This window comes from Pantherophis guttatus, chromosome 8 (assembly GCF_059756535.1).
Source record: "Pantherophis guttatus breed Tessera chromosome 8, ASM5975653v1, whole genome shotgun sequence".
NCBI lineage: Eukaryota > Metazoa > Chordata > Lepidosauria > Squamata > Colubridae > Pantherophis > Pantherophis guttatus.
Window position 1 is genome coordinate 27,489,021 of NC_142070.1, and position 23,957 is coordinate 27,512,977.

The window sequence follows — 23,957 nt, forward strand, 5'->3', positions numbered from 1 at the left end:
GTTTTAATCATTTTTTTAGTTGACCATTTTTCCAAAAAATGCTTTATGTTTCAATTAATCGTTTTTTTGCCAATCTGTGAAGTAGGGTTGAAAAAATGTCATGAGAATTCTGTATAATTTTGAGTGTAAGCTTATTTTGTCAAACGCCTTTCCCTTCCCAGTCCCAATATCTTTTGGCAAATTTTAATGAACACATTTAACAGTATATCATCCTGTTTTGATGGATGTACTTTTAAAATGCATTAGCTAGTATTGAACAGCCACATTCAGCCTATCAGGATAGATGTTGTTTGGTTGACTGTATTTTTAATCATTTCCATCGCCTATATTGTATTTCAGGAAATTGAACATTCTTAACATATTTGAGGTTTTATGTTTTGTTGCAATGTGCATAGGGAAAGGAAGGCACAGAGATTGCAGGTATTATGGTGCAAAATGATGACAATTTTGGCCTAAAAGAAAGTAATTCAGATTGCTGCATTCCATGCTGCTTCCCAACTTTACTAACTGTCTGCTTCCCAGCAATATCTTCAATTTTGTTATTCAGTTTAAGGAATGAACTAATATTCTGATTCAGACTTAATTATGGGATGGAACATTGTCTTGTCTCATATTATGAAGATCAAATTGAATATAGAGGGATATATTAATAATTCCCAAATATGTGTTTTGTGGTCTTTGACAAAGTGGTAGTCTTGACATGGAAAATGGAGAGGGTGAGTAGCCTGGATTTAGAACAATTATATGTTCTCATTTGAAAAGCTTATTATAGCAGTTAACCAGTTCAGTAGCCAGTGTTGGGAGCCTGATAGAAGCCTTGGGCCTTTTTTTTAAAGCACAGCAACTACCCAATTACCTAACGGCTTCCCAAACAAGAGTTAGGTGAGGTTTATCTGGAGGGTTTCTTTAAGCTAGGTGTTTTTAATTTTTTGATTTACTCTTGGCAGCTGCCTGAACAAGTCCCTGCAGTTTTCTTTGCAGGGTTTTTCAGAAGTACCTTACCATTGTCTTCTTCCTAGGGTTGAAAGAGAGTGGCAATCCCAAGGTCAGCTAACTAGCTTTGTGCTTAAGATGGGAATAGAACTCATAGCCCTCCAGTTTGTATCTGATGCCTTAACCACTACATCAAACTGATTCATTTAAAAGAGTTTGGTAGCCTTTAGAAATTCAACATTGTATACCGCAGCGCCTCCCCCAACCTTTGTGGCTTGTTTTGAGTTTGAGTTTGAATTTATTTAGATTTCTATACCGCCCTACTCCAGAAGGACTCGGGCGGTGAACAGCCATAGATAAAACAGATACAATTTTAAAAACAATTTAAAAAACATATTAAATAAATTTGGCCCCATACTAATTACCGATGGGGGGGGAGAAGGGAATTGGGCCATGTGAGTAGTGGGCTGGTGCGCACACGCAAATGCAACTCAACTTGAACAAGTGGCAGGCTGGCACACATGCACCTGGACTTCTACAAGTTGAGCTGTGTGCATGTGTGCACACACGCCAGCCTGCCGCATGCACAGCTCAATTGCAAATAGGCCACGGCCTGGTAGTGGGCTGTGGCCTGAGGGGTTGGGAACCCCTGGTATATAGGTAGTCCTCGACCATCGTGTATCACATAAAGAAATACATGAAGATGCAACAAATTGATTTGTTGCACAAAATAATTTACAGATGAATCCTATGGCAGGTAAAGGGTTTGGAAGGAGGTCTGGCAGATATATTCAAGAGGTAATTTCTAATGGCCCTTAACTCTATAATTTTCTAAACCAGCCTGTAATTGAGAACATAGGATTATGATTAGTTCAGAAATACTTTGAATTTGTTCTAAGTTACTCTCCTTGCACTCAAACATGTCCCTTAAAGTGGAAGTATTTAGAGTCTTAGACTTTACAGTTTTCTTTTAGAACTACTAAAATAAAGTAGATTTAGAACTACTACCTTTACTTATAATTTGTCCTAATTCTGCTAATTTGTCCTAATTGTTCAATGATTTGAGTATAAAATATAGTATTTTTCTTTTATATTCTTTTTCATTTACGTTCTGTTTCTTTCCAATCCTGTCCAATCATGTTTATATAATTGCTTTGAATTAGGTTTTTAGCCTGTTAAAATATCTCAATACTATTAAGGACATTTAGGACAATATGCACATTTTAGAGAGCATAAATTACCAGATTAAGAACTGAAGAAAATTGAAGTGCAGAACTATAAATATTTTTGATTAAATCAAGGAGACCAAAATATATAATGCTTCATTAAATAAATAAGGCAATATAATATTGTTATATAGAGTTTCATAGCTCAGGATCACCTCATAAATGAACTTGTCATTTATTTTTAGCAAAATAATTAGAATCACAGGTTATATTGTGCAGTTATGTTGCAGTTATGTTGCAACCTGTTTTCCTCAGAAACCATTCTTATCAAATCCATTGTTTTAAATTAGGTCTTCAACTCTTCTTATTATTTATATAGAAATTCCACTTATTCTCAAAAATTATAGTCTGTTCTACTATTTTATTATTTTTACCGTAACCTGGTCATTTGAAATACATCAGTAGTACCAATAGAGGAGACTGTATGTAGTTCACGGTTGAACTGTGGATTCCTTGGTGCTTTCTGAGCATGGTTGGTTGCAGAAGTTTCATTACCCTGCTGGGTAACATCATCAATGTGAGTGACTTTGGATTTGCTCCCTGATTAATATTCAGTAGCTTCCCCTACCAGTTTTGGTGGGGATGTGTCCATCGTCGTCGTCCCCCTGTGGCTCCCCCCCCCCAGTATCTTAATTAGGGTATTGTTCTCTGCTTAAGGGTTTATCTGGTATTAATCTCTGCTTATTTGGATGTTGATTGTTGAAGAAGATGTGTTCTGGTCTTTTGGTTTCCTTTTTGGCTTTCTTACTGTCTCTTTTTAATGGAGAGTAAATATGGTTTATTTCTGTGTGTCTATTGATGGCTATTTGTCTGAATCTTCCAGGAATTCCCTAGAATTTTTGGATTTACCTTGGATGCTCACAGTTTCACAATTGAAACTATGGTTGAATGTGACCATGTGTTATGAGATTAAGGAGTTTTCATGTGTCTTCTAACAGCTAGTTTCTATTCATGGATACTCTGTCTTAGAGATTTAATCTTGATGGGTTATCAGCATTTTTCTGTGTTCTAGGGTTAGGGATTGCTCCAGTTTCTCCTTGAGATTATTTATGGTGTGCTGGTGTTTGTGAGCATCTATGATCATTAGCCACATCATTTATCAATTGTTTTGTTGAGTTATTTTCCATCCAGCTGTGCAGTTTATTAGAGGTTTATATCTGACTGGTGGGCAGGGCATGTTGTCGTAGGCATTCATGCAGAAAAATAGTCATTTCTTAATCGAGGTTTGCTACATGCAATTATCTCCCATTTGCATGATTTCTGAAGCATTTGACACCTATATATGATTCCAATAGAAGAGAATATATGTAGCTCAGGTTTGAAAGGTGGGGTCCTTGGTGTTGTCTGAACATGGCAGAAGAATGCATCCAATGAAAGCAACACTATAAAAACTCCATGATCTCACCACACATGAATTGACTAAATCACAATTTCAACTGGAAAATCCTTTTGTGTTTGTGTGGTGTGCATATGTGTGTGTTCAAGTCAAGACAACTGCCCAGACAAGTCCCTGCAGTTTTCTTGGCAAGATTTTTGGAAGTGGGTTATTCATTTATTTTTATCCTCCATTTATTATTTTAATTATTTTTAAAAATATTGTAACTCAACAGGGTAAACATGCATAATACTCTTTCATCCTCCTATTTTCTCCACAGCAACAATCTTGTGAGGTGGGTTGGACTGAGAGAGAATAAGTGCTGAAAGTCACCCAGCTAGCTTTCATGCCTAAGGAGAGATGTATGGTTTTCTAGCCTGATACCTTAACCACTAGATCAAACTGGTTCCCAGTGGTTTGCGATTGCCTCCTTCCTAGGCCTGAGAGAGAACCCTAGCTGATTTTATGTTTAATGCGGATCTTGTGGTTTATAGACTGCTGGCTACAATTTGGTTTGTGAGCAAGCTGGCTCGTGAGCATCTTAGGCCAATCTAAATCCAAAAACACTCTGGAATTCCTGGAAGTTTAGCATTCAGACAAATCAGCCATAAGTCAACACCATATAAACCATATTTATACACCGTTCAAACAAGACAATAGAAAAGCTAAGAAGGAAACAAAAAGATCATAATACATTCCTTCCAACAGCTAACACCAGATAAACTGGAATTTCCATCAGAGAAACAATGAAGCAGAAAACAATGCCATAATCAAAGAACTACCAAGGACAAAACCCCACCATCACGAAAACTGGCAGGCTACTGAATATTAATACGGGAGCAAACCCCATAGACATTCATATTGTTGATGTTACCCAGCAGGGTAATGAAATATCCGCAAGCAAACAAGTTAAGAGAGTACCAAGGACTCCATATTAGTCGTCGTCGTCATCGTAGCCTCTAAAATTCAAGAGTATTTCTTGGGATTTTGGAGAAGTTGGGAAGATACAAGCATTATGCATGTTGTGTTTGTTATAATCACTCTTTCTTGATTATATAAGTGAATCTATAAAGCCCAGTAAATTGCCTAATTCTTTCAATGAGTTTCAACCCACTTTTTTTTTTTTTTTAATTTTTGTAGCTGGCTCTATATGTGCTTTCTTTCCTGGATCCCAAGGACTTGCTGCAGGCAGCACAAACATGTCGATACTGGAGAATTCTGGCAGAAGACAATCTTCTATGGAGAGAGAAGTGCAGAGAAGAAGGTAAGGTTAAAATTTTTATCTTCTGAGACTCATTGAAAAAATGCCTTTGGTTATGGAAAGATCATTATTTTGAATATTTATATTTCACCAGCAATACAGATTCAAATATATGTTAACTTGCTATATTAAATCAAGCAAGCCAATAAATACAAATTCTGATATTTGAAGCTGGAATTCTAGAATTCACCTGAGAGGTGCTGAGCCTTTTGTTTGTAGATTCAAAGAATAGAAAGAGATGTGCCTCATGTTCCTCCAGTTTGAAAATAGCTTGAAAATGAGTAACAGCAGCTCAGCTATTATACAGAGAATAGTTAATATTTAATTTAAAAAGTTTAAATAAGATTTTTGAGATAACAGGAGTAAATAAATAGGGGTTCTAGTGTAAGGCTTTAGGGTAAATTGGATGGAGGATAGAATAGTTTTGAGTTGCATGACAAACAGGTGAGACATCGCTAAGTATGTTACACAATTGGCAATAGTTTATCATTTTGGAAAGGGAGGGTAATGAAACATGCAACTAACATCATTTTGGGTTTGTTTAAAATATATAGGAATTGATGAACCGTTACATATCAAGAGGAGAAAAGTAATAAAGCCTGGCTTTATTCATAGCCCATGGAAAAGTGCTTACATCAGACAGCACAGAATTGATACTAACTGGCGGCGAGGTGAACTTAAATCTCCTAAGGTAACCAAATGTCTTTGAATAGACTATTATGAACATAGCAAAATCAAGCGGGCTTGGCCTGATCTCTTCCCTTTTTAAATACGTAAATTTTAATCTGTTTTTAAATTATTGGGGTATTTTAATTTGTCTGGGCCAAATAATTTAATTTGATTTTATCGGGTTTTTAAATTTTGTGTATTTATGTATTTTATTGTTGGCTGTTCACCGCCCTGAGTCCTTCGGGAGTAGGGCGGTATACAAATCAAATAAACTAAACTAAACATCTTAGTATTGGTCTGTTCTGATTATTTTTAATATTTAAGAATCTAACTTTGTTCAAATAATTTGCAAAAGTTCAGCTTCAATATTTTGTATTATCTTATCTTTTTCTCTCACATGTTATAAGTACGGCAGCTCAAAACAATTTTACCAATTCTTGTTATGCTGGCAGCTATATCCATTTTAATACATACATGCAATTTAGCATATCCTATACAAAATGTATAAATGCTTCCATTTATATGTTAATTTTCACAGTCAACAAAAATTGAATTTAAAAGTGAGCTGTATTCAGTTTTCAATGCTATTTATTGAAAAATTCAAGATAGAAATTATGGTAGATAAAACTGCTCAGAACATATCCATTTTCTGAATAATGGAAGCTACTCTATATCTTACTGGTCTCTGTGGCTTTTCTTCCTTCCAGAGGCTCCCTAGCAGGTATAATATCCTACATTAAGAGATACTTGCTTTCTTTATGGATTTCTGAAATTGTAAGGGTTTTACCAAATGAAGGGGGCAAATATTTCTAAAAATAAGGCAAATTATAGTATGCAAAATATAACAATTAAATCATCAGTTCCAATGGTGTTATCCTTTTGTGAACTTTGCAAACAGGTAAAGGTGCTCCTTCAATATACCAAGGCATCAAGTTATACCTTTATCAATGTGTATTAACAAAATTGGATGTGACTGTAAATACACGCCACTTAATCAATAGTATTATGGTTAATCATAGCTTATGGAACTTGAATTTGGTCATGATACCTCACAGATTAAGTACTAAATAATTCAAACTAGGAGAATATTTAACAAAGTTAGATTGAAAAGCAAAATCTCCAGTTGTTTTCAAACCATAACAGGTTGCTGCAAGAATCTCCTAGGAAGATGTATATGTCTTACCTTAATATGTCATAAAGATGAAATGAACTTTTCACTGCCAGATTTTACTAATAAAATAACCATACTGCCAAATCTTTTACTGTGTAAATAATTGCTACAGATGTTAATTTTGTGGCTTTTTCAGTTAAATTTATTTGTTTCTAAGACCAAGATTAGTCTATAACTGTAGTGCATAATGAAAACTATGTTGCTGTATCTTAGTGAAGAGCAATTCAGTTAGGCATTCTTTTATTAAAATATTTATTTTCAAAAGCCATAATATAATAGATTTGTCTTCAAAATTAAGATACAGAAATTTTTGAGGAATGTTACTGGGGCTTATGAGAAAAGAAAAATAGCATTATTTTAATATATGTTAAATCACAGCAATGTCTGCAGGCATATAATTCAGTTTTGTACAAATTAATCAACTTTAGATCTAATATGTCTATGGAGATTGTTAGTCATCCAGGTCATAGTTGTCCCAAAGGTGCTTTTTCAAATAATTTGAAATACAATCTTTGAAGATGTTTTGCTTCTCGTCCAAGAAGCTTCTTAAGCTGAAGGAGCTTTTTGAATGAGAAGTGAAACATGTTAAAAAAAACAAAAACAAAAAACAAGGAAGTCCAGTTACCTCTTGAAAAAGCATCTTTGGGATATTTAGATCTATTAGTTCCTCTAATGGAAGAACTAGTAAGGGACTTGCCTATGCAAACATTATCATATAGAAGTTTACATAAAGCTTGTGAATGCCTTTTAATTTTTTATGGAAAAAAGTATGATATAAATTATTTCACCAGTGAACAGAGAAGAAGTCTGCTTTTTTGAGCCAAACATTTTTGCCTAATTTTTCTTCTTTCCTAGTCCAGTGAGTAATGAAATCCAGATATCAGGTTAGTAAAAAATCAGCAGAGACTCAGCTGGATTTGTAATGTTGCTGATTTGAAACAGCCTATATATACATATAGAAAATGGAGTCACAATTAATAGTAGGAAAATGATACTAGAAAGAAGCATGGAAAGATAAATCATGTTACCGTATTTTTCGGTGTATAAGACGCACCTTTTTACCCCCCCAAAAGGGGGTGAAAATGTGGCTGCGTCTTATACGCCTCAGGCTGTGCCCTGCCCACCCGCCGGCCCCCACCCTTCGGCCATTTTCGGGCAGTTCCAGGTGGCAGGGATCTGGGTCGGGGCACAGCCTGAGGAACAACCCTCTTTGGGATGGTCTGGGGGGGGTGGAATCTGCCCGGCAGCTTCGGGGAACAAGGCGGGTGCCACGATTTGCGGCTGGTCACCCCTCTGGCCGCCCAGCACGCAGCTTAGGGCAGGCAATGGCCACAATGACTTCACTCCCCTGCAATGTAGGAGCTGCCGCCTAAGCCCTCTGCGCCCAGGAGCCGAGTGAGCCGAACGAGAGCGCCTAAAGAAAAATGCTCCTCCTTTCCAGCCACCGCTGCCCGGATTCCCCAATGCAATAATCAGAGCCGCATTTCAGGCGGCGGGCAGCCAGTTGCCCTGCAATGTGCAGCGGGGAACTGGGAACAGTTTTGGATTCGGGGAGGGGATTGCAGCCCTTCCGCCTGAAAGTGCTTTTCTTCCCATTGCACATTCCCAATGGGAAGAAAAGCACTTTCAGGCGGAAGCGCTGCAATCCCCTCCCCAAATCCAAACGGTTCCCAGTTTCCCGCTGCACATTGCAAGGCAACTGGCTGGCCACCACCTGAAATGCAGCTCTGATTATTGCATTGGGGAGTCCGGGCAGTGGTGGCTGGAAAGTTTTTCTTTAGGAGCTCTTGTTTGGCTTGCTCAGCTCCTGGGCACAGAGGGCTTAGGCGGCAGCTCCTACATTGCAGGAGAGTGAAGTCATTGTGACCATTGCCCGCCCTAAGCTGCCTGCTGGGCAGCCAGAGGGGTGACCAGCCGAAAATCATGGCACCCCCCTTGTTCCCTGAAGCTGCCAGGCAGATTCCCCCCCAGACCGTTCCAAAATGCTGGTAGGCAGAGGTAGAATTCTTGTTTTCTTGATTTCCTCCCCCCAAATTAAGATGCGTCCGGTGTGTCTTATACACCGAAAAATATGGTATAGCAGTATGGCAGCTTGCTATGAGTTGAATTGGTAAATTGGATTAAACAGCCGAGAGCTAAATGAAACACATGTTCCATTGTATTAGGAGAAATATCCTATTTAAAAACAGTAAGAACTACAATTTTTATTTTAATGGTATGATCAATTCTGGTTTTGTTTGAGATGTGTGGTTTTTATCTTATATTGTTAGGTGCTCAAAGGTCATGATGATCATGTAATCACATGTCTACAGTTCTGTGGTAACCGAATAGTCAGTGGTTCTGATGATAATACATTAAAGGTTTGGTCAGCAGTTACAGGAAAGGTAAATATGTTTATTGCATTTTTAATAAAGTTCATCCCAAATTCCTTGCTTTGTAAAACATGCTTTCTATAATTCAGTCTGATATTCATAATGTATAGTTCTATTCAGGGGTGAAATGCTACCGGTTTGGGCAAATTGGTAGCGGCGGTAGTGGGTGGTTTGGAGAACCGGTAGCGGCGGCAGCAGCATACTTTATTGCGGTCATAGACCAAAAAAACCCAAAAGATCCAAGACACATAGCTGGCACACAACCAGACTGAAGCGGCAGCACGAGGCTCTGCCCGGACGTCATTACTTCCTGGTTAAAACAAGGAAGTAACTTGTTTCATACCCTCTGCACATGCACAGAAGGCTTTGCGCATGCTCAGAGGGTCCAAAATTGCACATCACGCATGCACGCTTGCAAACCAGTAGGGAAGGTAAGTAGATTAACCCCTGATTCTATTTCATCTTCTATACTTTCCTATTCACTTCACTCCCCATTTTAAACCAGAGTTCCCTATTAATATATGAAATGTGGTATTCTGCTTTATAACAGAACAGGCCATCTTGCAAGATGGAGAACAAAACCCAAAGCCTGGGGCTGATATAAGGTTCATAACCCATAATTTATTATGCATGTTTGAGCTCAAAAATTGAACTACTACTTGAGCAGTATTACTTCATCACTGTAATGTTGCAGTGGAGATCAACATCATATATTGCCCTACATATGTGCTATTCTTTTATATGAATCCAGTATTGTCATTGGCAGCATATTAGCAGTTCTTGTATTCCGACATAGCTGTTACCCCACCCTAAAAGATTTTAACATAATTGTAGGGCATAAACAGGAAAAAATGCAATGTTACAGATAGAATGTAGCATTTAATTTAATTTAAATAACAAATATGTGTTTATTTACAATAATTTGTGTGTCTCCTCAGAAGATGATGTAGCTAATTCATTTAGCGCTGTTCACTAGAATTCAGACTACCTTTATGGTGGCGTTTAAGCTACTAAGCCAAACTAATTACTAGAATTTAATCCATTTCATTTATTATAGTCTGGGTAATACCTATTTGAAAACCATTATATTTAAAATACTGTGCACTTTCAAATTCCAATTAAATTGCCTTTCATATTTCCAGCATTTATACACAACTAAAATTAGTAGCAGAAAGTGCCCAAAGAAACAATAGGGCTATTTAGAATATTTTCCAGCCCAGGACAAAGGGCAAGTATCATATGTACTAGCCACAGTTTAGTTTTTAAAATTAGGTCACTGGCCAAAATGTTGAATTAGTTGCAGTTTATAAAAATTATGAATCTTTTAGAATTATTCAAGCAAAAAATTTAAAAGCTGTTTTCAAGTAACCCTGTCTGTCTATCTTTAGTTCTATCTCTAGAAGTCTGTCTGTCTGTCTGTCAATCAATCAATCAATTTATCATCTCCGTAATTTAAAATAATTCATATAGAATTTGTGCATGAAATTATCTCAATTGTTGGCTCACATTAATATATGAACCACTCATGGATATGATTCTGCTGGATTGCTATAAGCCCTCTTTGAAAAAAAGAAATAAAATCCGTATCAATGTGGCTTTCCTACAAACTGGTTAATTTCTTGGAGTTTGCAAGTTCTTGGCTAATACAAAAGCTATTTCAAAACAATCTGAGTGGCTAACCCTATTTAAGGGAGCCTTGAAAAAACTGTAATCTAACCAAATATTTATTAATATTCTCCACAGAAGAGTGTTAATTCTAGCATGGTTTAATGCTTTACCCTCTATGTTCTTGGAACGAAAATGCTTCTAAGAAATAATAAATGCTTTAGGGAAGAACTCATAAATCTGAATTTATTTGTTCTTATTAATTGGGAAGAATGATCAATTGGGAACAATGAATACTTCTGCAAACCTCTTTCAGTAGAGATGACTCAGTCATATTGAATGTAGACCTAGTTTCTGATTTTCATACATTTCCTCTCTAGGATAGGCGGATGGAGTGCACATTATATTAATTTTAAGGAGTTTTAGTTTCCCTCCCCTCAAGTTAAAAAAAACCCTAATGTCTAGACATGTTGCTGTTGGTTGGCAAGACTCTTAGTGAAAGCCAATTCTGATTTGAAGCTAGGTTTGGAAATGAAATAGATGTTTTGAGCATTAAAACTTCAAGTGTTTTATAACTATAAAGTTGGAGGATGGGAGATCGTCTGCATTTTCATCCCAATAATATTGAGGTTTTTATATGTATACAAATGCACATTAGTCTATTAATCAGCAATGTACTAGAACTCTGAAAAAAAATGAAAACAATTGACTCAATGATTACGTATCCATACCTGCATGGTGATTTTTACTAATGTCCTTCTATAGAACAGCATTTGTTTGTATTTATATCCCTGATACCACTATCCCTGAAACTACTAGCTTACAGTGATTTGTAATATTAATAAAACTATTAATTTAATGTGAATTTTTTAAATTCTAAGATAACCAAATTTAAATCACTGTCATTTAAAGTTTTGTTGAAGAGCATTTTAAGCTTGGATGTTTTCAGCATAAACTCTGCATCCTTAAAGTGAATTTCTTCTAAGAAAAGGGGTAAGGCTGCAGCTGGTAAAATGTGTTTCTGCCTGTTGTCTCAGCCTAAGAGATCAGAGAGAGATCTGGATGCCGTAGTGTTTACAAACCACATATATTTATTCTTGGTAGTATAATATGGGTCTATAGTATAAGTATAGAATTGACTGTAATTCAAGTCTCATTCTCCTAGAATTAGGAACCCCTCCAACAGGTGAGCAACCCATGGGTCTCATGAGCCCCTCATCCAGGGATATACGTTAGTCCTGGCCAGCAAAAAACAACAAAGTTTGAAGATGCAGTAACATGAAAAAGCAACCTGTTCCTTTCTTACACATGTTGCAATAACATACAGTTTTATGCTGTTCCTGTATCAGATTCAAATCAAGTATATATTTCAATGAATCCTGGCTAACTTGCTGGTGCAGTTCCACTAATCCATTTGTATATAATGGAACAATTGAAGAAGGCCAATGAGAAAATCTTTGTGTTCATGTTACCACATGAGTATCTCAGGTATCAGCCTGAAGAATGCAGAATATTACTATGTGCAATAATAATTTGTATTAGTTCATCTGTCTTTTGTTTGTCTAAATGATAACCAGATTTAATTGTCTATTTTCAGTGTTTAAGAACACTTGTTGGACATACAGGTGGGGTCTGGTCTTCACAGATGAGGGACAATATAATCATCAGTGGATCTACAGACCGGACCCTCAAAGTGTGGAATGCAGAGACTGGAGAATGTATACATACATTATATGGGCATACCTCAACTGTGCGTTGCATGCATCTCCATGAAAAAAGGTAAGCATTATTTGTTTTAAACTTAACAAACATACTTTCGTATGTTTAAGTATTTAAGTATTATATTTTATATTTTATGTATATAGTTTGTTGAAGTTTTATATTTAATAGAAAAATATTAGGCAACTTGTAAACACAAATAAACTATTATGCATTATACATTTTATTCTTTCGTTTATGTTCAAATTCAGAAAAATTAAAAACAAAAAGTTTCCTGAGAAAAAAAAGAGAATGCAAAAAAGAATACAAAAGTACTTTGCACATTTTCTTGCAAAGAAAGTAAACAGTTATAGTTTCTAAGTCAAGATATTAAAATATAAGACAGATCAATATACAGAAGAAGCTACTTTCAATTCATTATTAAAAGGTGTGACGCATGCAGGTAGTTTAAACCTGGGATCATGATCGATATGAATATTTTGTAATCGGGTGTCCCAAGTAAAATAATGTGATATTAAATAGAAGAAAAACACAGGTAGTTCTCAACTTACAACCATTCGTTTAGTGACTGTTCTAAGTTTCAGCAATACTGAAAAAATGACTTGTGACCATCCCAATGGTCACATGATCAAAATTCAGATACTTGACAACTGGTTCTTGTTTATAACGATTGCAAGGTCCCAGGGGCCTTTTGGTCACTTTTTGTGACCTTCTGACAAGCAAAGTCAGTGGGGAAGGCAGATTCATTTAACAACCACGTTACTAATTTAACAACTGCAGTGATTCACTTAACAACTGTACCAAGAACAGTCATAAAATGGGGCAAAACTCACTTAACAGTTGTCTTGCTTAGCAACAGAAATTTTGGGCTCAATTGTTATAAATCGAGGACTACCTGTATAAAGATGTTTAAGAGTCTTAATCTCAACCTATCCTAGAATTTACTGCAAATATATTTTCTTTTTCAGGCTAAAAATCTGGTTGTAATATTTCAGTTAAATATTTTTTATCATCCTATCTATAAGTTGGATCAATTTAAATGTCTGCTTAAACATACAACCCTGGATTTAGTCTGGACTAAATACTGCTAAAACAGCCACATTATTTTTATTTTTCCACTTCCTAGAGTTGTCAGTGGGTCTCGAGATGCCACCCTGAGAGTTTGGGACATAGAAACAGGCCAGTGTTTACATGTTCTGATGGGTCATGTAGCTGCAGTCCGATGTGTACAATATGATGGCAGGAGGGTTGTTAGTGGAGCTTATGATTTCATGGTCAAAGTTTGGGATCCAGAAACTGAAACCTGTCTACACACCTTGCAAGGGCATACTAATAGAGTCTATTCATTACAGGTAAGCGTTTTGTACTGTGTCTTCAGTATTCAACCAGAATAATTAATTGTTGCCTAATATTTGCTGAGAAGCCAGTACATTATTGGCAACCAATGAGGTCAAATCATTTGGTCTATGCATTCTATATTTTCCTTTTTCTTCTTTTCCCTATTCATCTAATCTTTTGTGTTATGACATTAAAAAACAGACCACAGCCAGAGTGCTCAGAATTCTTGTAAAAGTGCCACAGAGCACGTTTCCAAGAATTCAGTCCAGATTATCTGGAATGTGCTAGCTGTTCTGACTACACATCCATATATTTGAGGTGAGTTTCTTAAATTTAACTCAAAGAGGTAAATTTAAGCATACCTTTTAAAACTGTATAACTTGTGCAATTAATAATAACCATTGAGAATGAATAGGGATGTTTATTATATATTATTATGGTGTTCTCTTGTGTTACAAAAAGATCTGTAAAGATTTTTTTCTAATAAATTACTAATGAATTGGGTAAAAGATTTTAGATGGAATCAAAGTTTTAAATATACTTAAATTGAAAAAAAATGAATAATTCTCATTGGATGTATCTGTTAATGACAAGAAATGTCTATTTACATTAGAGTGTCAGAGATATTTTTTGTTATTACAAGAAATAAATTAATAAGAACCATGAGATAGTGGCACTTGTGTTTAAAGAAAATACTGTTTGCTTTGCAAACAGTTATATTAAAGTTATAACAGTTTTATTTTAATTGTCTTCTTTTTCATGCACATACTTGCACTTATAACTACTTCTAAAATAGAAAGTGTAAATATAGTTGCATTGATTAATTTGCTTCATTTAATCAAATAGAAATGTTTTAAACATTAAGATGAATTTTTAAACCAGTGTAATAGAACTTATTGCATATTTCATTTATTGGATCTACTTCTACTATACTTGCTACAAAAAAAGAAAAACATGACAATATTTTAACAAGGATTAATTTTTTAAATTTTTAAATTGCATTGTGGAGATTAAAGAATCTGATTTATAGATCTTGAAGTTACATTCTTTTTTTGACAATTAGACATTTATCATGGCATGCTGTCGATAACCACTGATTGAGGTTCATTGAAAGCCAGTTTAATAACAGAACATCATCAGCATTTCTACATATATTATAGAAAGTTTTCTAATATCATGAAAACTAACAAAATTATCACGTAAGCTTCTTTGGAGCACAAATCACTTTATCAGAATAACTTCTTAGATAGGAACATCTCTCTCTCCCTCCCTCCCTCCCTCCCTCCCTCCCTCTCTCTCTGTGTGTGTGTGTGTGTGTGTTACACATATATATATACACACATACATACATACATACACAACATATATAGTTAGATTTGAGGTTAGTGAAATGTAGAACATGTCAGTGACTATAATATTGGTAATAGAAATATCACAAAACAGTTATTAGATATGACACTGGCATTATTATGCTGAGCTAATTAACATCTACAAATCTGTACTGTCTAACTTATAAGAAAACTGAATCCCTTAATGGAGCATAGCTCAGGTATTTGGGAGTAAAATCTTGTTTGCTTGTTTAAGGCTACCCACATCAATATCAGGGATAGGTTGTACTAGGGAGAAGAAGACTTACTGTGCCCTTTTTTTGGTACTGACATTTCAGTGCTAGATTTGAACCTGGTTATTTTGCATAAAGATGGATCAATTTATAGAGTGCAAAGTATACAAAGAGGTTGCTTACAAAGAATGGCATGTGTATCATTAGTAAATGAAGAGGTGTGCAGCTGCTAGCACAAGTAACTATTAGATTCTGTAATGATTAGTAGATTCTGTCCGATACAGGTCAGATATAAAATCTACTGAGTGATGACAGTGTATCTTGCAGGATTTGAAACAACATTTAATCTTAGTATGTCTGAAAAGATTTGATAATAAAATACACATTAATGTGGCCTGCATTGTAGTATGCCTTTCAGGTATAGAATTACAGGTGAGCAGAAATGCTTTTCAGTCTGTTAGTAGATATTAGAAAATAAATCTTGCATCCTGTCTAAATCATATTAAACTTAAATATATGGGAATAACTTTCACTATGATAACATTGTTCCAGGTTGCACCTCCTATAAATAATGGAGGTACATATGCACCGAACCATTTTTAAAATGAAAAGTTACTCCATGTCAAAAACTGACTTCTTTTTTCCAAATGAGTAGGAAGTAGCTTCCTGAAGCAAAGTGTTTATCCTTAAGAAAAAATGGATAATTTTGATAAATTTGTCGTATCACACATTTTCTTAATATGTATTGAACTTGGTAATATCAGATTTGTATCAACTTACATTCTGAAGAGATAAAATTGTGAACATAATTCGGCAACTAAGAATAATCACAATTCAATATAAATATGTTGATATATGTAAACTTCTTTTCCCATAGTTTGATGGTATCCATGTGGTGAGTGGATCTCTTGACACTTCAATCCGAGTTTGGGATGTGGAAACAGGAAATTGCATTCACACATTAACAGGTCACCAGTCATTAACAAGTGGAATGGAACTCAAAGACAACATTCTTGTGTCTGGGAATGCAGATTCTACCGTCAAAATCTGGGATATCAAAACAGGACAGTGTTTACAGACGTTACAAGGTAAGATTTCACAGCCTTGTGTAACTAAGTCATAAAAGTGTTTCAATACTAATCTATATACATGTATGCATGACTATATATTATTTGCATATTTGTGAACTATATATAATTTTTAAAAGATTGGTTCAAAAGTGGTGTTTATGTGAATCCATACTGTGTTTCCTTGCACTGTTTCTGGTAACAATATTTGATCATCCTTCAGATACATTATAAATGGTTTAAAAATAAATGTTCTGTTTGCTTAAGGTGGTATTTTAATGCTTCACTCTTAAATTGTCAAGGTGGATTTTGAGGCTTGAGATATTTTTCTTCAATTAGTAAAAACAACCCATTGTTGGGTGCTTTCAAAGCTCTTATAAGGGTATATGCTTCATGGAAGGAAAAATCTTATTGTGTAATTTGGAAAGCAAGGTTAAAGAAACTGTAAATATTTATGTAAGAATTCCTACCACAGAATTATATAGTAGTTTTAGGTCTGCCAACCAGATGCTTGGCTATTTGTATGCCTCTGAAATTGAATATTCATTAAAGAGTTTTAACCAGATTTTGGGAACAGGGAAAAACAGTTGGCTTCTCAACTAAAACAACTGAATTATGCTATATCTATACTGAAGCATTCTGTGAGAAAAATAATCTGGGACAACATATTTCAATTTTTATACACTTCCTCATAAATAAAATCTGCAACTACTATAGGAACTGATTTTTTAAATAATAGAGTAAAATTTCCACCAAAAGTACCTTTGTTGGATTAGCACGCTTGTAATGCTGCAACAATTAGAAACAATTAATTGTATTCAGTTTGGTGTGGGTTTCTTATAGAATGAGACCAAAACAAAACCTGTACAGTATTTCTTCCAAATAATTTTATTAAAGCTCTGAATAAAACAATTAAAGATAATAGAAGCTAGAATAGAAGGGGGAGGGGGGAGAGAATTGCAAGAAAAATAAATGTATAAAAAAAAACTTTCCTTCCCCTAAGAAAACAACTCCTGCTTTGTGGCAAATATAAACAATTGTCTAATCTCCTTACTTTTTCTTAGCTAACAAATATATAAAACCTTTCATCCCATTACCCATTTCTTAATAGCAAATCAGATAAATAACATCTTCAATCCAGTTACCAACAAAAATATCCATTCAAAGCTTTAACATTAATTAACATATATAAAACTGAACATTCCGCAACTCACCTCTTAACTGTAACAAAATCCATTTAAAAGTCATAAAATTGTCCCAACATCATAATATAAACAAAATGTAAAAAAAAAAAAAAGCTTAACTTGACAAAGAAGAACCATTACCCTTTGTAAAAGATACACAATATACCAAATAACATCTTATCTTCAAATACACATTCATATGTTCACTCTACCGCCTTCTGCTACCGATGGCCTCCCACCAGCCAGTACGCTCCCACAGGGCAGGGCTCCTTGGGGTGCTGGCGACCCCCCGGTGGAGAGCCTTCTCAGTGGGGGCTCCTGCCCTCTGGAACGAGCTGCCCCCGGAGGTCCCGGACTTGCGCACCTTCCGCTGTGCCCTGAAGACTTTGTTATTCCAGCAAGCCGGGCTAGCCTAATTTTAACGGTTTTAAATTTTAAATTGGATTTTAATGGGATGTTTTTAATTATGGGCCAAAGTATTTAATCTGGTTTTAAATTGTTTCTAATTTTTATATTTATGTATTTGATCTTGGCTGTTCACCGCCCTGAGTCCTTCGGGAGAAGGGCGGTATATAAAAATAAATAAACAAACAAACAAACAAATAAATAAATAAATATTGACATGCACATTTCACCAGTTTAAAATAATCTCAGTCTCCTAATATATAGAAAAATCTGAAGATAAATGTATCAGCAATAAATAAATTTTGCATTTTTAAAAAACAAAAACCCCCAAATTTCCTTATTTTAACCAAAGAAAATAGTTAAATGTAAAACCAGTGTAAGTACTATAAAATTAGTAATACATAAATTTTGATTTAATAAATTATAATTTAATAAATTATACTTATATGGAAAAAAGTTTTTACATCACATCCAGTAAATAAATACCGTATTTTTCAGAGTATAAGACGCACCTACCATTTTTGGTGAGGAAAAGAAGAAAAAGAAATCTCCCTCTGCCTCTGCGCAATTTTGCCTTGTTACAGCAAACAGCCTGCTTTACTTTCATTTTCGTTTTCAGCATAGCTTGATTAGCACAAGGAAAAAAAATCTGTTCTAGCAATTTACCTCTTTGCAGCAAGCAGCAGAGTCCTGCGCAAAACAGCTGAGAACAAATCAGCTGAGAGTCGGGAGGCGGATCCAATCAACTTGTGCTAATTAGGCTGTATTGAAGCTGAAAGGAGCTGTTTTTTCTTGCTGTTTGCTTGCAAGGAGATAACTGCTACGAGGCAGAGGCCAAAGGGTGGGGGCCAGTGGGTGGGTGGAGCTACATTCGGTGTATAAGACGCACCTAAATTTTCACCCCCTTTTAGGGGGGGAAAGGTGTGTCTTATACTCCAAAAAATACGGTAGCCCTTTGCCCAAGTTGCACTGGTTGTCTCCAGACCTGGGCCTGCCGTTTGGCCTGGATCTCTGATGGCATTCCATGCTGGAGGTCTTTAATGGACTAGGAGAAAGAACCAACCTCCACCTATTGTATTTTGGATTTTAACTCATTTAATGTCCGTCCTCTGCTAAGAAACAGACATGGGGACCGCCTCCTAGAGTCAGACATGACCAGACAAGGGAAATCTTTACCTTTATAGAAAAATATCATATTTGCTTTTGGAGGAGGGGAGGGCTAGTTTAGTAGACTCTGATGTTACTTTTTTTGCTAACTTAATTTTGAATTTTTTATTTTTTTTTGCTCTAGGTCCCAACAAGCATCAGAGTGCTGTGACCTGTTTACAGTTCAACAAGAACTTTGTAATTACCAGCTCAGATGATGGGACTGTAAAATTATGGGACTTAAAAACGGGTGAATTTATCCGAAATCTAGTTACATTGGAAAGTGGAGGAAGTGGAGGTGTTGTATGGCGGATCAGAGCCTCCAACACAAAGCTAGTGTGTGCAGTTGGAAGCCGGAATGGGACTGAGGAAACCAAGCTGCTGGTATTGGACTTTGATGTGGATATAAAGTGAAGCTTGAAAAGATTATTTTGTCCAGAAATGCAAATGATGTTCTTGTCCTTTCTCCCTCCCTCTACAAAAAGGAAAAAAAAACAAAACCCTTGTCCTTGGTGGTGCAGGATGTTGGCTTGGGGCAACAGATCCTAAAGACCTACAGGCTACAAAAGAGAAGACACAAAAATTGAAAACTGTAACTGACAAAAGAGGCATTTGCTTTTCTCTTTACATCAAAGACTTCACCTTGGAAAGGGCCAGCTTTGCAAAATGTGACTTTCTGTATCAAGCCAGGTGCAATTATTTCTTTTCTGTTTTCCTCTCAATGATCACTGAGCTTTGTTGAGATGTAGAAGTTGTTACAATTCTTGTTAATCCTGTTCTTTTACTCTACCTTATTCTAGAAAGGAGATGCATATCTCCATTATCAGTTATTGTCTTTCAAACAAGACAGCATCTGGGAAAGCAGAGTCCTTTATGTGTGGAAAAGCTAAACTTACTGTGAATTGTTTTGTACAGTTTTACAGCTTTTTTTTTTTTTTTTTTGCCAACCATTGCCAATGTCAATCACAGTATTAGTCTTCGTTGATCTCTTTTACTCTTGCTTCCATCTATGTTCTTCAATGCATAAGTTACTCTGAGGTGGCAAATTGTCCTGGATTTGAAGATTTCTCAGATGGATTTAATATATGATGCTGGTGCTAGAAGTAGGTCTTCAATTATGGGATTGTTGTCCCAGCCCTGTACTGTATTCCCAGTGGCCAAACTTATTTATGCTGCTAAATGAAAGGAAAAAAAAATATTTTTATTTTTTTTCTGCTGTGACGTTTTAGTCCCAGACTGAATTCCAAATTTGCTCTAGTTTGGTTACAGAGAAGAGACTTTTTTGCCACTGAAACTTGAGCCAACTGTGCCTCTAAGAGGCTGTGAATGGAAAAGTTTCAGACAATTTAGAGTGAAGTTTGCTTGCAAGTAAAGAGAGTGTGTGCAACGCTTATTTTCTTTTTTCTTTTTCTTTTTTCCTGGGCAAAAATTAAAATACATTCCTTAGAACAAAGCTCTTGCAGCCTGTTCTGTGGGGAAGTTTCTTTGTGAGGGCTGTGGTGAATGGAATAAACAGACACGAAACTGACAATATATTTAAAAAATATTCAAAAGTGAAAACAAAATTGCTGGTCGGTTGTAGTGTTTTACAGAATTTGAGAATAGCTGTTACAGTTGGGTGAGTAACTGACAAAGCAAAAATGCTTCGGTTTTTCTGTTAAAGTTGTCATATAAAAAAGAATGCAATTGTCAAATTGATTTGCCTCATTCTCCAAGAGCCACAACTCAAGTTGAACTGTGAAAGTGGTTTAACACTGTATCCTAGCTGATCTTTTTTTTTTTTCCTCCTTTTTTGGTTTATTTATAGTCTGTTTCTTTTAAAGAAATCAGATTTCAATTTGTTAATTTTAGATATGTAACAACCTGACAGGATGGAGGAAAAACCTTTAAAGGGATTGTGTCTATGATTTGATTCACTTAGAAATTTTATTTTCTTATAAATTAAGTGCAATAAAATGTGTTTTTTTCATGTTAAAAAGTCTTCCTACTAATGATTTAATACTGCAATATTCTCAAATTTGGATGGAATGGAACATTACAAAAGCATTTATCTACTTGTGTGATAGGATGACCATACAAATTTTGAATTGACTTTTCAGATTTCCAGCAAAATCCTCATTTCCCTGGTTGTTAGAATCAACTGAAAAACATTTTTGATTCCATGTTTTGAAGGAATTGGAGCAACAGTTGGATTTTATAAATGTAAACAGCCTAAGTTAAGTAAAAGTAAATAAGGTATTGAATATTTTCCTGCATGATCTACAGAGCAATAAGGATTCTCCTTTCTGACATAATTACCTAAGGCAATTAGAACAAAAAAAGTTAATCAAAAGCACCAAAAATATGTCTGTAAACAGGAAAAGTAGGACATTGACAGGTCAAATATGGTTCAGTATTAGTCATTGTTAAAGTGATGGTACAAAAAAAAGAGGCTAATTTCATGGTAATTGGTAATTGAATTGGTAATGAATAAAAAAAAAATCTTGGAAGCACAACTGGTAGCTCAATGAAAACAAAAGTAGTACGGAGATTCTGTGCAAGGAACAAATGTTTTGGAGGTAAGTAGAAATGGAAATAAAACAGTTTTCATTACACATTTAACCAGATCTAGAATAGTTATTTTAAAACATTGACATATTGTAGAGAAAATTGCAAAAAGGCATAATAATAAATAGAGCGGTGTTGCTCCACTATGATGATATTTGGAACATGGGGGCTTTTTGGATTAGCAAAGCAAGCAAAGGAACAGGAAATTTCACATTATTATAAAATTGGTACATAGAATCGTTTTTCTCTTGATAAGAGAATAAAACATTGGATTTATTCAATGCTTGAATAACTCAAGCTGCATTCTGGACGATTCCAGATGGATGAAAATAACTTCTTTGTATCATGAGTTTTAATAACAGCTATTAAAAAGAAGTTACAATTCATAGAGAATAACCCTATTAGTGGTTTTTGTTTATTACATGTAAGTTGATATACTTCTTATTGCCTAAGACTCAAGTTTGTTCATAACAAATGAACAGCAAAATACACTTCAGAGAATCCCTGTCAAACTAAAAGCTGCCCTATCACCAAATAGGGAAAATGTCCTGCAAATTTAGTAGTCAGCCAGGAAATAATAGGACATTCCTCACCATAGGAAGCTATTTGGAATCTATGGGAAGCCACCAAGAAGGTCTGTTGGCAGATTCCTATCCTCATTTCATAATGGACAACATCTTCCAGTATTCCTTTTTTTAATACTTGAGATGGGCTGACCCTTACCATGAGAATGAACTTCACATATTTCTTCTAGTTTCTAGTTATTAGAAAATTATAATAAGGAAATACTAAAATCTGTAATTCAGAAACTTGCATCAATAATATTCAGTTTAATGAAAAATAAGGACAAGGTAAAGAGCATAAAATAAATAGAATATGATGAATAAAGAGTTTCATAAGCTTGTTATTTTTTTCACTTGGGGAAAATCATCATACAATATCTAGGAAGTATAACAGGTTCTACCGGTACCACAAGAAGCTAATTTGGAATTCCTGGAGATAGGAAATGTCTACAGTCTTGAGGCAAATAATTGGAATGTTGCACTAAATAAAAGTGGTAATTAAAACACTGCAATATAATATTGAAAATTCTTTCAACCCTCCCTATATGCACACACACAAGTGAATTAATTGGAATAAATAACAAAGGTGATTACACCATATTGTGATATTCATGTACATGCCTACAAATAGTATGAGTGGACTCAAATAATTAGAAATAATGTCTGTCTATAGACATTAAGGAAAATTATTTCACCACATTATGATCTTTGTCATATGAGCATAAAGGTAAAGAATAGTATTTTATTTTTTTCTATTAGCAGTCGTCTTCCAATTTTGTCATGGAAAAGAAATTTGAAATTGAATAAACAAAAAGGGTAGAAACGAAGCAAAAATCCAAATAAATGTAAGTCACTAATGTTATCAACAGATTTTTTATATATACATACACATACACACAAATTTTTGCAGAAGTATTTAAGATACAGAACTGGGTTCTGTACAGGGTTAGATACAGAAATTGAATGAATCTCAAGGATGGGAAAATGCATGTTATAATACAGTCATTTCACTGATTCCTATCTTCCTGATAATATAAAATTATACAAAATTCTTACTTTAGCCTAATGCAATTAGATACTTTACGTATGCCTTCTTATAGTAGTTACCAAACTATAATTTTATGCTTTCCAAATTCCCTGATATAAGTTAAATCTTAACTGAATTGAACCTGAAAAAGCAAGAAATGTTCAATAACACTTTATAAAAATAAATTATGTTTCTTAGCAGGCACTAATACCAATATTCCACAACAGTATTAGATTTTCCAAAAATCAATTATAAATACTAATTTCTTTTGTTTAGATGAATAAATATATACACAAGCTGTGCTGCAAACTGCTACATTAAAAGTTCTAAGGTGGATTTAATTTGAGAAAATCTTAAATTTCAAAAGTCTTTTATTCAATGTATTGCCTTTCTGACTAAGCGTGTAGGTAAAATTGTATTTCAATGATATCTTCATATTTCAAAGTTGCTTCAATTTTATTCCCAACTTCTGTTTTGGCCAGAAATACAATGTGCTTTTTAAAATGTTTGAGTGTGGATGTCTGCATTTAACCTGACATTATGTCATTTGTTGGTTTGATATTTTAAGAAGCACATAATATACATGGAATAAACTGACAGTTTGGAGGCTGTATAACAGCTGAAGTAAAGCAGTAACTCCTGGATATGTCTATAAACAGTTGTTATCTTTCTGATATTCATTTCAGTTGTGGGGTGAAATTCAGATTTTATATTTAGTCATTGAAAGGTTTGAATGGATTGGTATAATTTTAAGCTTTGTGGCTTCATGATTCTTATCTTTGCATACA

At 34.9% G+C, this 23,957-nt stretch overlaps 1 protein-coding gene across 3 annotated transcripts in view; it reads left to right on the top strand.

Annotated features, from left to right (window-relative positions):
• FBXW7 (F-box and WD repeat domain containing 7) overlaps positions 1 to 21,010 on the top strand; it is a 114,160-nt gene extending 93,150 nt beyond the window's left edge. For all 3 annotated transcript variants that reach the window (XM_034442924.2, XM_034442926.3, XM_034442925.2), the window contains 7 exons: positions 4,675 to 4,798; positions 5,350 to 5,486; positions 8,906 to 9,019; positions 12,210 to 12,391; positions 13,458 to 13,683; positions 16,108 to 16,318; positions 19,178 to 21,010. In XM_034442924.2, coding sequence (XP_034298815.1) covers positions 4,675 to 4,798; positions 5,350 to 5,486; positions 8,906 to 9,019; positions 12,210 to 12,391; positions 13,458 to 13,683; positions 16,108 to 16,318; positions 19,178 to 19,446 — 1,263 coding nt within the window. In that variant the 3' untranslated portion in view covers positions 19,447 to 21,010. The remainder of the gene's footprint in view (positions 1 to 4,674; positions 4,799 to 5,349; positions 5,487 to 8,905; positions 9,020 to 12,209; positions 12,392 to 13,457; positions 13,684 to 16,107; positions 16,319 to 19,177) is intronic.
• Positions 21,011 to 23,957: the final 2,947 nt, after the last annotated feature.